At 35.8% G+C, this 12824-nt stretch overlaps 1 protein-coding gene across 1 annotated transcript in view; it reads right to left on the bottom strand.

Annotated features, from left to right (window-relative positions):
* Positions 1 to 6495: 6495 nt before the first annotated feature.
* The window catches only part of LOC142344541 (uncharacterized), a 55090-nt gene continuing 48761 nt past the window's right edge, over positions 6496 to 12824 (bottom strand). The window contains exons 13-15 of the mRNA XM_075396301.1: positions 10344 to 10423; positions 9300 to 9530; positions 6496 to 6912 (exon numbers count right to left, since the gene is read on the bottom strand). Coding sequence (XP_075252416.1) covers positions 6496 to 6912; positions 9300 to 9530; positions 10344 to 10423 — 728 coding nt within the window. The remainder of the gene's footprint in view (positions 6913 to 9299; positions 9531 to 10343; positions 10424 to 12824) is intronic.

The following is a 12824-nucleotide window of genomic DNA, read 5'->3' on the forward strand; positions in this document are numbered from 1 at the left end:
TTTTGCGAACGCAAAATGCCAAATGTTCATAAGAGTTTATCAAACACTGATATCGCAGAATAATGTAAATGGCAAAAAACTATCAGATGTTTGAGTTCACAATAGTTCAACAGGAATCAATATTTCTGAATAAATCAAAATAGAAAAGACATGATCTAAAAATCAACGATAAAATTGCAGCAACGATAAAATTGTTCATAAAACAAACTTTTTGGTTAAAGATATATAAACAATTAGTTCTTATCTTTTCAAGTAAAAGTCACATCACGCATTTGTGCTAACTGGAGGAAGCTTTCGCGGAGTCCCGTTTTTCACCCCTATCAGTCCCATTTTCTATCATTTAACCCCTGCTATTTCGACCCTCTATCATTTCACCCCAATTTTAATTCCTGCTATAAATAGTGCGTTCATCAACTTTCAAAATATGCGTAGGGCTTGGGTAAATTGGTTGCGAATATACACAAAAAAGGAGTTTTTGGGAGTTTGTGGGCTTTGCGGGACAAGGTTTTGGTATGAAAAGTGCGGGTTGAAATGCTTTAATGGTGAACAGATATAATGCCATAATAAGACAGGTGAAATGAAGAGAAAAGAAAAAAATAGCCGGAAGAATTCCGGAAATGACTCGAAGTGAAAATCAATTTAACCGCCTTGCAACTACTCATCAGAAAAAACTTGCCTCCATTAATTTATGATTTTCTCGAAACCAAACCATAAAACAAAAAAGTAAAAACAAAAAAATCAAATCTGTTAAAATATGATAAAAAATCTGATCAAATTTTGTCATAACTTGAGATCCCGAAATAACTATCTCTGCCAAAATTACTTCATCAAAACAACTAGTACTTACTAAAACCACTTAAGTGAATGTTTTAAAAATACTTGAGGCCAAATTATGAAAAAAAACTCTTAAAAACGACTTGCACTAAGAAACTGGAAAAAGTTAGTAAATTTCTTAATATTACAAAAGCATATAAATCCAAAGAAAAATTCTTTTCAGCCAAAAGCGCATCCAGATGCGCGCAAAACAATAGACAAGTAATAATCGTCTATAAAACTTATCTCAAAAAACAGAAAACCCGAAAAACTGCAAAAAAAAAATTAAGAAAAATAGTTCCAATGTTCGCCATTTTTTGTCATATTTCTCAACAAAAAAATGATTCATATCCAAAATTGCCCATACTTTTTACTAAACAACTAGAACCAACTATTATGACCACTACCCTAAATCCCCACAATTGCCATAAAAATTAAGGAATAGGAACGGCATTCAAAAACAAATTCAGCAAAAAAAACTATAAAAACTAAATGAGTTTTTTTAATAGTACAAGGAAACATAAAGCCGAATAAGGTTCCTTTGAAATTAGAGCAATGAAAAACTCGCAAAACAATGGGCAAGTTATAATAGGGTGGGTAAGACGCTTGTCTAAGTTTTAAAAGAAGAAAAACTGCAAAAAATGAGAAAAATGGTTAAAATTTTCTCAATTTTTTGGTCATTTTTCATTAGAAAAAAATGATTTATACCATTAAAACTTTAGTCAATTGGTATCTGACATTTCCTTATGTAACAAGCTTCTATTCAAATCCCACTTAAAGCAGTAAAACAAAAAAAACAGGTAAAAAATCATTAAATTTCGTCTAATAATCAGCAAAACTTATCAAAAACCTCCAAATTAGCATTAAAAATCAAATTAACTACTTGAAACCTTCAATTCCTATCAAAACAAACCAAAAACTAAAAAAATATCATAATCAAACCTCATAACCATCAAAAGTTGCTTTTAAAAAACTGCTTTTGAAAGCCGCACGTGAACAAAAAAATTTCGCTCGCTTAGAAAAAAATTTTTCACACATCAATTTCTCGCTCTCTCTTTTCGCTCCGCTCTTCACTTTTGTTCAGCACCAAATTCACTCCAGATTTCTGCACGCGTTTCATTTCTCGCTTCAAAATTCACTCCAAAAATTGATTAAAAAAAGGACTTCTCCAATACTCCTCTTCGAGTCGTAAAAAAATGGAATTAGCTCTCGAACATCACATAACTCTTTTCAGCTGTCAAAGACGTCAGTGTTTTTTGTTATTGGTCCCCACAAAACATTCCCTAAAAAATAATCTTCTATCTTGAAATGTTGGAAAAATGCTCGTTTATCAAAATTGATAATTAACGTGGTATCACTTCGATTTCAATGTTCTCAAGGTTAGTTTAATTGAACATAAATTGTGGTAATCATTTCAGCAAAATAGCGCGCGTTTAGAACAAAAAGTTATCATAGTTGGTTGGCCAAGAGCAATTTTTGTTCGAGTGCATTAAGTGTAAATAAGGCACTGATTGTCTGTTTGATAAAAGTTGATATCTCATATGTAAAAAATGTTGATCAAGCTCGGCTCGTTTTTCAGAGACAATTTGGACATTTTCTAAAAAGTGTGATTTTTTCTCCTTTTCGTGATGGTCTCTTGGGAACCGCTCAACTAGGATACACGGAAACAAGAAATGTTTATAAAAACTAGAGCAGGTGTGAGTCTGATTGTATTTTTTTTATTGAACAGTCCAAATGTTTTCTACTTATACCCCCTCCTCTAAAGGTACAGAAGATACAACACGCACAGACATAATTGCCATTTTGTAGTTTGTAGCCTCTGTTAGTTGGGAGGGGCTGGGGTTTATAGACAACATTGGCAATGTCTCTTAGAATATTTTCAACCAATTCATTTACCACTGATAAAGTTGAAAAAAGCTTGGTTTTAATCATTTGTACTATAATAACCGAGTACTTAACCCAGCAGAAACCTAACCCAGTTCGAGTTGGATTTGGTTCGAGCTTATTTAAGTACGATCAGAGGTCACTTTGGTCTAATCACAGGTCATTTCAAGCGCACAATCGTTTGTACAGTGGCCTGGAGTTGGTGTAGACGATGTTTAGAAAATGGTCTGATCAGTGGCATTTTTGGTCTGAGGATAGTCTGATCAGAGGTTTTTTCAAGCGCCCAATTGTCTGGAGGTTGATTTAGGTTTGGTCTGGGCAATGATAAGACAATCGCGTGGACAATGATCTGATTTGTCTGATCAGACGTGATATCTGTCTGGCAATGTCTGATCAGAGAGAACTTTGGTCTGGGATGGTCTGATCAGAGGTTACTCTAGTCTGGAACGGTCTGATCAGAGGTCACTTTCGGACGGGACCTCAACCTGGGTTTAGATCAAGTCGTTTTTATGCAAAGCTATGCAGGTTCATCTATTCAGTTAAGAATATAATATTGAGTTTTTCTTTCGGCACTTGCCTTTTGTTTTCATTAGCCATATTTTTAGAATTGGCTTATCGTTACTTCAGTGTATGACTGAAGATATCAATTTTCAGGAAATGAATATATTGAATATATAATAGCGATATTGAGAGATTTCTTCACGTTTAGAAACTTTGAAAGCACTTTAGTCTAATAAGAGGCAGCGTCCAGTACGCTTCAGTCTGAATGGAGGCAATTTCGAGCGGAGTTCAATCTGATCAGAGGCGATTTTGGGAGCACTTCAGTCTGATCAGAGGCGGACTCGAGCGCATACTAGTCTGATCAGGGGTGACATTCGAGCGCACACAATCTTCTGATCAGAGGAGGTTTCCGAGCGTAGTTTAAATGCACACGGAGCTTCGAGCACACGATAGTTTAACCTGAGGACAATTCAGTCCACAGTCTGGGTCGGCTTGATCAGAGGTCTCTTTCGTCTTGGACGCTATGATCAGAGGCCATTTCGGTGGGGACCTCAACCTGGGTAAGCTGGGGGGGGGGAATAGACCCAATTTATTTTTTATTTTGCGGAGACAGAATGTGTTAAGACAGATGGTATGATCGAAGTGAATGGAACATTTTCCGCTTATTGCAAACTTCTTTGAATCGTTTCACAAGTCAAAGTGTAGCAGAATGTTGGCCGTATCATAGAAGTATCACACAACTAGATACTCAAAAAAAATCACCGTATTTGTCAATTGTGTCAAAGAATTTTTTTCTTGATTGCTCAGCAAAATTTTTTTTTGTTACTTTTTACCCAAAAAATTTTGTTGGCAATCCATATTAGAAGAGCATGGCTGCCTACTGACGGACGAATTACTCTCGATTGACAGGACAGAGATTGGCTGGTTGTAGCTATTTTAATAAAATTATGAAGGCCTGCCAAACACATGTGGCGGCGGGGGTTCCAGACAAGTGCCTATGAGTGCGCGTGGATGAGTCCAAACATGCTTATTCTCCTTCACAGCATAAAGTCCTGCTTTCCCAGCGCTAGACCTTTTTAAAGTCAGAAGCTATGCATTAAAATAATACCCTCGATCCTTCCCGCTTTAAACCGTTTTTCGAGCAACGACTGAAATTGGTCAAACCAGAAGGAGGAGACCAATGTAGAACAAAACTAGTCAAAACAAGTTTGGGTCTTTCTCCCTTTTGCTACACACAGAAACACACACGCATACACACACAAACAACTCTCTCACACACGCACGCACACACACACACATACACACACCACACACACACACACACGCACACACAAAATGCATACATACACAACTGTAATTGACAGCCGTGAAAACCATAAATCCGCATATGAACAAATTAAGCTCAAAATTGGAAAACATCTCATCAATGGAGAGTTTCGACTTTTTAAGAAACAATAGATCCTTTCTTTTGTAAAGGTAATCTTTTCCTCTCAAGTACTGCAGTGAATGTATTTTGTCATTTTTCTGATTAATCTAATATGTTGTAGCAGAGTTCTCTTAGATTTTTTAGATGCAATTTCTAAATTGTTCCGATTTCGTATTTATTCAAATAAAATATAGCTAAAGAAAGCGCTAATCAAACTCATGTTTTTAATTAAAAAAGGCTTGGATTGATTTTGAATTAACCATTGCAAAAAATATTGCAGAGCACCTTTCTAAATCAACTATATTTTTATAAAACAGGTGTAACCCCAGAGTGAAAGCTCTCAACTTCTAATGGAAAACGTAAACCGACCAAGTCGGACAAATTGCTCTCAAACAAAAGGAGGGCAGTATATCTTCCAGCCCTAGATATTTTTTTTATGGTTGCTAAACAAATCAAACTAGGAAGGGATTCGAAACTTCTCCCTCAGTAGTTCTCGACAGAAGCATAAAACACACGGCTATCAAGACCTTGATATTTCTCATCTACAATTGCTTTTGTTTCAGCAACAAAATTTAATTCGGACAGAGAGCAACTGAGATCAATGAAAAACGAAGAAAACAAAAAAAATCATTTGAGAAGTCAAAGAATGTTCCAGAACAAAAGCAAAAACGGTGAAGCGAAATTATTCATGATAAGACACGTTTTCAATAATTGGTCCAAAATTTTTTCGAAAGCAATTAAACAATTTACAGATGGACAAATTACTCCTGTTGAGGTTTTATATATAATCCCAGGCCAAGCAACATATCAGTTTTTCACCAAATGTTGGCCAAAACGTCAAAAAAGGATTTGTTCAGACGTTGACGCAGATTTAAAGAGTATACTTTGAAGGCAGTTTGCCTGACTGTAGGGGGTAAATTTTTGAATGATAATTGACCCCACCAAATTGCTTGATTTTGATCAAAGTTTTCGGTTTTTGCGCTTCATTTTGATAACAGTTTCTTGTTGTTTTTGGATTCAAGACAAAAAAAACGATGAAAGTGACGAGATGTAGAATATGAGGTTTGATACTTTTTCACACTTTTTTCACGACTTAGCGCAAATCATGCTTATGAAGCACTAATCATACTTTAAAAGCAGAAATCATGCTCTATCTATAGATTTTTGATACCATAGTGTTTATAAAATTGATTAAAAAGGGTGGTTTTTAATTTTCAAGACAAAAAATGAAGGTTAAAAATCAGTGTAACCGTGTAGGGCAAATCATGGCAAAATCTAAATTTTCGTCAGTTCTTCGAGCGTAATTTTGTTCCTAATGCCCGGTTTCACTTCTGCCTTTCTGCATTGTCCTTAAAAAAGAGTTGAACGCAAATCCGATGCATTTTTAAGTCGCTTTTCTCGTTAAAATTGGTAAGCAACGCCAGCACTTGTATCATTTTTGCCAGATTTGGACCAAGACCTGTCAATTCTAAAAAATGACAAAATCAGTATTATACAGAGCTATCTATAATCGACAACTCAAATCAGACCAATTCAGAAATTCAGCACAGATTAAATCAGAGGAAGGCAAAGTGAGCATAATGCGAAATAAGAGTTTGATTCTAATAAATTATCTTTAAAATCAACTGTCAAAACAGTTCAAGCTGTTGCAGAACTAGTTGAGGCCGACATCAATCTTGTCTGACATCAATCTCAAATTTTCTAATTTGCTGAACGATAACCAGGGTCGTAGTGGAGGGCCGCATTACTTTGTCAATCATACCCCCCCCCCCCACCCTTCTAACCCCAACAACCAATAAATTTTTTTGTAAGTCGCGGTCTCAACTAGTTACTTGCAAACAAGCAGAGATCAAAATTTCTTTTTCCTTGTTTCATTGATAATAGGGAAATTGATCTGAAAAATCGCCCGAGTTGACATAATCTTCCATTACAGACTGGTCATCGGCAGTCACTTTCAACCCTTCATTCTCCGCTTCCTGAATTTGCCTCTGTTGCTCTTTATGTTGTTGTTCCAGCAACAATTTTCTTTTCTGTTCTTCTTCTATCTTCTGCCGCAACTCCGCTTCCTTTCGTTGCAATCGTTGCTGACGTCTTTCTTTCGCGGTCCGAGCCAGTTTCGAACCCGGGACGAAAGAAGTAGATGCTGCGGTTGCTCCCGCAGATTTCGGCACTGCGCTGCTAGAGGTACCTGGTTGGTGTGTGGCTGTTGCAGATGTCTCTGGCTGGCGAAGATTATACGGTACAATGTCTTGGGTTGCTTCATTCGTGACTGGAAGCTTGCTTATGTTCTAAATAGAAAACTTGTTAGTTTAGCTAGAAAAAAGTTCGAATGTTTCAGAAGAATTAACGGGTAAGTTTTTTATTCCGAATGATTTGAATTAAACTGTGCCGTATCTAACTTTCTCTTGGTTTTAAGTCTTCGATTAACTGCAAAATATGTTTCTGATAATCAAGAGAAGCAATCTGTCTTTTTATCTCTTTGTAATTTGATCAGGCATTATTTATAAAGTTTGCAAAACGACTTGTCGTATGTTGAACATGAAAGAAGCTTGAAAACTTGACAGGAAGTTCTATGTGTTCAACATATACTTGGCTACAGAGATAAAGTCTCCAGGAACAAAAAGAGCAAAAGATATGTATGTTTGAAGGACAAGTTGATGCATGCAAACAGTAGTGAAGCAGACTTACAAGAAAGAAACTGATTTATATCTAGTGCTGGTCCATTTCGCACCTTCAATATTTGAAACCCTAGTTTAGACCTCGACTTATGAAAAGACCTTGGAAGCCTAGTTGGGGAGGTGTGTGTGTGTGTGTGTGTGTGTGTGTGTGTGTGTGTGTGTGTGTGGGGGGGGGGGGTCCAATTTATTCCATATTGACACTATAATTACACAATCTAGCTTAGTAGCTAAAGTCGAGCACGATATTTTCATCACACTTTCGGTCTTTTTATAAGTCGCGGCATAAACTACGAGAGCGCAAAATTATAATTTCTGTTGATTGGCCTCATTAGATGCTACTTTTGATACCTAATTACGACTTTTTCATATCAAAATATCCAGCTTGATGTCCTATAACGAAATTATACCTGATCCGATCATCTACGACAAAGTGACCTAATGATGAACTTTTCATGCTCTCAAAATTTTTCGTTCACTCGAAATGCTCTCGAATTAATTTCTGATCAACCAAAATGATCCCTGATCAGGCTTAACCAGATTGAACGGTAAGAAATTTTTAAATGAAAAACAGTCAAACAAAAATCAACTATTAGTAAGTCTTCCTATCAGTAACGCAAACATACAAAAAACTTTTTATCTTCAATTTGAACACAAAATTTTGCGATTTGACAGAACAGAAAGTGGCTCCCAGTTAACAACAAAAATAAGTATTCCTCCCTTTTTCCTATGCAAAATGAATAATGATCCCTCATCTAAACATAACTGACTAAGCGTCGGAAGAATTACTCTCGAACGACTAGTGGGAGCTCTAATCAATTGCAGCGTGCTTCAGTCGGGTGGGGGGGGGGAGGGAGGGGGAGCCTAAACGTGACTAAGAAGTTCAATAGTGGGCTTCAAATAACACATTAGAGGTTAACATATACCACTATTAAGATTTAAAGTAATAAATGGCACCAGTTTCGGCGCACTTTTCATTTGACTTTTAGTATTAAATTGCCGCCAATTGAATTCAGCTGCTTGAAATTGTGATTGAGAAAGAATTTTAGTTCACGCGAAACGCAAAAAGTCAAGGGCGTAAAATTCACTCGAAAAGTCAAAATTATCAAGCAAATAATTTGCATAAAAAAGACACACACGTTTACAATAATTGCTATGAATTTCGTTCAAGAGCAAATTATAATAAACATAGCTAACGAACGTCGGACTCTACGAACCAAACTTCACGCCGTGAATAAATGACTCAACAGTGTCTGGCGACTTGTAACTCGTAGAGCTCTAAGGAAACTGCTCAACTCTATCACATTTTTGAAGACAAAAGTCAATTGTTCAGGCGAAAAAATATATTAGACAAAAAGTCGGTCAAGCGAAAAATCGCATTAAAAAGACCAACGGAGCTAACATAATTGCTACAAACTTCGTTTGAGAGAAATTAATACTTGCTACAAACTTTGTTTGAGAGCAATTAATAATTGCTATAATTTTCGTTTGGGAGCAATTAATACTTGCTACAAACTTCGTTTGAGGGCAATTAATAATTGCTACAATTTTCGTTTGAGAGCAATTAATACTTGCTACAAACTTCGTTTGAGAGCAATTAATAATTGCTACAAACTTCGTTTGAGGGCAATTAATAATTGCTACAGACTTCGTTTGAGAGCAATTAAAAACTTCAGTTATAGGTCTGATGACTCTTATAAATTCACTGGGAAAATCCGGCATTCGTTCAGAATCGCGAAGCTTTTTGAGTTGAAAGTTAGAATTTCAAAATGAATACATAAGAATAACAAGCCTTGCTCAACAATGCATTTTGCACATTTTTAATTCTGTCACTGTATATTGGAAAATCTCGAATATTCTAGAATTTGGCACTGAAGAGATCTGGCATTTTAAAAGTGCTTGCACGTGACGATTTCAACTTCTGTTTCAAATATGTACGTTTTAATCTACCAACATAGAAAAATTGAGCAAAAATGGTCATAGTAACAATAGCCACAAACCAATTTGTCCCGGGCTGTTTGCATGAACGATGTGGGTGTTTCCCCAATGGGACGGGCCGAATACCTTCGTGACCTTGAAAAGTCTGTTGGTTTGAACTCGCGTCCTCTGATCTCGGAAGCAGCCACGTGCAAGGGTCGGGGTCGGAGTCCGTGGGAGGGCAAAAGTTCACCTTCTACATCGTCTTCTTCTTCTTTCTTTTCTTCTTCATCTTCTTGTTTCTCGAGATACAACTGAAAAAAGGGGTCTCTCTCGTTATAGCCCCCCCCCTCAGATTAATCACCCTCATTGCGGTATAATTATAGATGGGGTTGGACGTAAGTTATATGATCGTTAAACTGGTGACTATATTGGTAAAGACCCAAAAAATAACCAAAGATTTTTTCTAAGATCATATTTCTGTGACATAATAATATACGGAAATGCACCACAATTTTCAACGGCATTGCTGTTCACTGTTCACCAAAGCAAACACGGATGATGGTTATGCTCAAATCTCTAAATGTTCTTGCAGTTGTTGCTTGAAAAATTACAAGGTGTGAGAATATAAAGAAAGCTATTTATGATATGAGCTGTATTTTTAAACTGCGAACAACCTAGTCAATGGTTAGTTACAAGAGGTACTTTTGTTATTGTGAGAGTTGAAAAGAGAAAAAAACAGCCATCTGATTTCGGCCCATCTGATCACAAAAAAATGCAAAATGTTTGCTCTAGAAAAATATATCGGACCATTTTTTCTCGAGGTCAAAAAATCAAATAAATTTTGGTTTACTTCTTATTTGGATTTTGGAGATGTCAGAATTAAGGGGGGTGTGGTGGTAGGAAAGATGTATTAAAAGTTGATGAAAAACAAAAAAATGAAATCAGAAATTAATTAAAAAGCACAAGGAATAATTCACTTTCAAAATACTCGTGAGCAGTTTTTTTGTTCTGTTAAACTTTCAGCTAGGATTTGACTTCAGATTTTATAAATTTAAGTTAAAAACTTGCTAAATTTCTAGGATCAAAAATCCAATTTCTGAAGAAAATTTGCGCGGGACAATTACCTCGTCAGCTTCGTTGGGTGAGGGTCCAAGTCTGTTTGGCTTAGAAGAAGAACCGCCTCTGTCTCTGCTTTCATTCGGACCTGAAAGTATGAATTATTATTTATGAAACAGACTACGCTGACGGAACTGACGTACAATGACAGCTGATATTGACAGCTTAATTTTTCCTGTGTTTCAAAAATTGTAATATTTTAGTTCGCAGTTTGTTAGATTTATCAAATATATGCTGACAACTCAACCCCTATATTGCAGGATATAACTTATCATGGTAATACAGTTTAGGAATTAGTAAAATATATTTTTATAATCTATTTTTTGCCTTAAAAACGGTGCTTGATCGGTTTATATCGTTTCTTCTAATTTCGCTAAGTTGAAATTGATTTTATTAATTACTTCATAGATTTGTTTAAAAGCTCAAAATAACGTTTAATTGAAACAGTGATCGGGGTAAGTCAGAATACGAACCTTTAAAAATGAGTTTCAAAAAATTGGAAGGCAATTCGGCGCATTTAAAAAAGACATGTAAAACGTTGAAACTGTGATCCACGTAAAACAAAGAGCTTGAATGAAAGCAAAGCAAAATTTAAAAATGTCCAGAAAGAAAAAGAGATAAGTCCTGAACGCAAATGCACATCAAGAACTCTAAAATTGATTAATCTAAAAACAGGTTTCAACAACAACTATAAATGGGCTCCAGAAACCACCTAAAAACACCCTCCCTCATAAAATGAAAAATAAAATAAAAATAGATATAAAAACGCCACACTGCTAACGAAAGAATATGTTTTTCTTTCATACACTGTTTTCTCAAGTTTAAAAAAATTGATAAGATAAAGTAATGTGCCGATAACAATTCGTTTTTTTTGTTCTTTTTTGTTGTTCCTGTGAGACGCAAATTAGCCCTTCTAAGTTAATCCAAAGATCCTTATGACCTTCTGACAGATCATATTGTCTTATGAGAGACGGGAGATTGCACAGTATATTTGAAGTTATAATCGACACATGGTACATTACGTGTCCAAATTGAGAATTTTGAGCTGAAAAAAGATATTTCCCTTTTTGAAAAATCTTCAGTTACAAAAACTAAGCTCGTATTATAGTATTAATCTCTTCAATAGATCGTATTACATTGTCTTTGTTATAAAAATGACACACATTATGGAGACAATTAAACAAGCTAAAGAATATCTATACCGAGCAAAACAAAAAATAACAAAAATAGGCAAATTAACGTCGAACTAATTGACAGTAAGTGACAGTCGCTTTGTGTTGGATAACAGTCAGAATGCGGCAGAAAAAATCTCAAATGTAGTGCGTTACCAAAAAGGCAAAAGAAGCAAATATCAATGGAATAAAAAAAGCAGGAAATTTCGGTAAGAAGGGACAGATTCCCTCTGAAAACTTGGAGTAACTAGCCAAAATTTGTCTTAAATTTTCTTAGTAACAGAACTCATAGAACAGATGCAAATGAATCAAAACAACGCCGTCCTGAAAAACGCAAACTTGCGAAAAATTTCAAACTTTGAATATAACTGGTGAAATTCTATCTTAATGAATTGTTTTCAACAAAAAAACTAAAACTAAAAAAGTAAGTAAATCTAACCAGAACCACGACGAAAACTAATTAAAATTCAAATTCTTCACAGAATTTATGAAACGAGATCACTAAAAAGCGTCAAAATTATTTTAAGTATAACCAGTTAATGTCGGACGGATTGCTACTAAATGAATGGCTGCGAGTTGGCTTCATCAGCAGCTGCAGTTTAAGGAAGCTAGCTTAAGTTTAACTGCAGTGCAGTGGCGTGGGGTGAGCTTTGGGAGAGGGAGGGTGCTGGTGTACGGGTGGAATTAGGTAGAGAGAGAGAGAGAGAGAGGAGAGAGAGAGAGAGAGAGAGAAATAGAAAGAAAGAAGAGAGAGAGAGAGAGAGAGAGAGAGAGAGATGGAGAGAGATAGAGAGGGGGAGGGAAGTGAAGGGAGTCAAGCTCTGAGAACGGCCCATCGCACCCTTAAACAGTTTTTGTCGAAACCCTATATCTCCTAAACAGTTTAATTGACGTAAATATACTAGTGAGCTGTATGGCTCTAAGAGTACTAAATATCTCACGGGTGTTACTTGTTTATCCCGTTTTTGAGGACGAAAATCCAAAAGGGTCAGACAAAAGATTGGCGAAGCTGAGAATTGTATTAAAAAAGACCACCAGACTGATATAATTTATACAAATTTTGTTTGAGAGCAATGAAACGGTAAAAAAAATTGCCTTGAATTTCTTCTAGAAATCTAAAAAACGATTACAATTGTTAAATATGCGCTTAAAGTCACAATTGCTCCAAAAAGTTTGCGAGAAAAGCTAAGTTGCCCGAAAAAAATGAGAGTCAATTTGAGCCTCTTTGAAAAGGCCGTACGTGAAAAATTCTATCTTTCTATCTTTCTCAGAATCGAATCACTCAACTCACTCTTTGCAGTAAACTTTTACATCCTG

The sequence above is a fragment of the Convolutriloba macropyga genome, chromosome 1 (genome assembly GCF_964194025.1).
Source record: "Convolutriloba macropyga chromosome 1, txConMacr16.3, whole genome shotgun sequence".
In the NCBI taxonomy this organism is placed as follows: Eukaryota; Metazoa; Xenacoelomorpha; order Acoela; family Convolutidae; genus Convolutriloba; species Convolutriloba macropyga.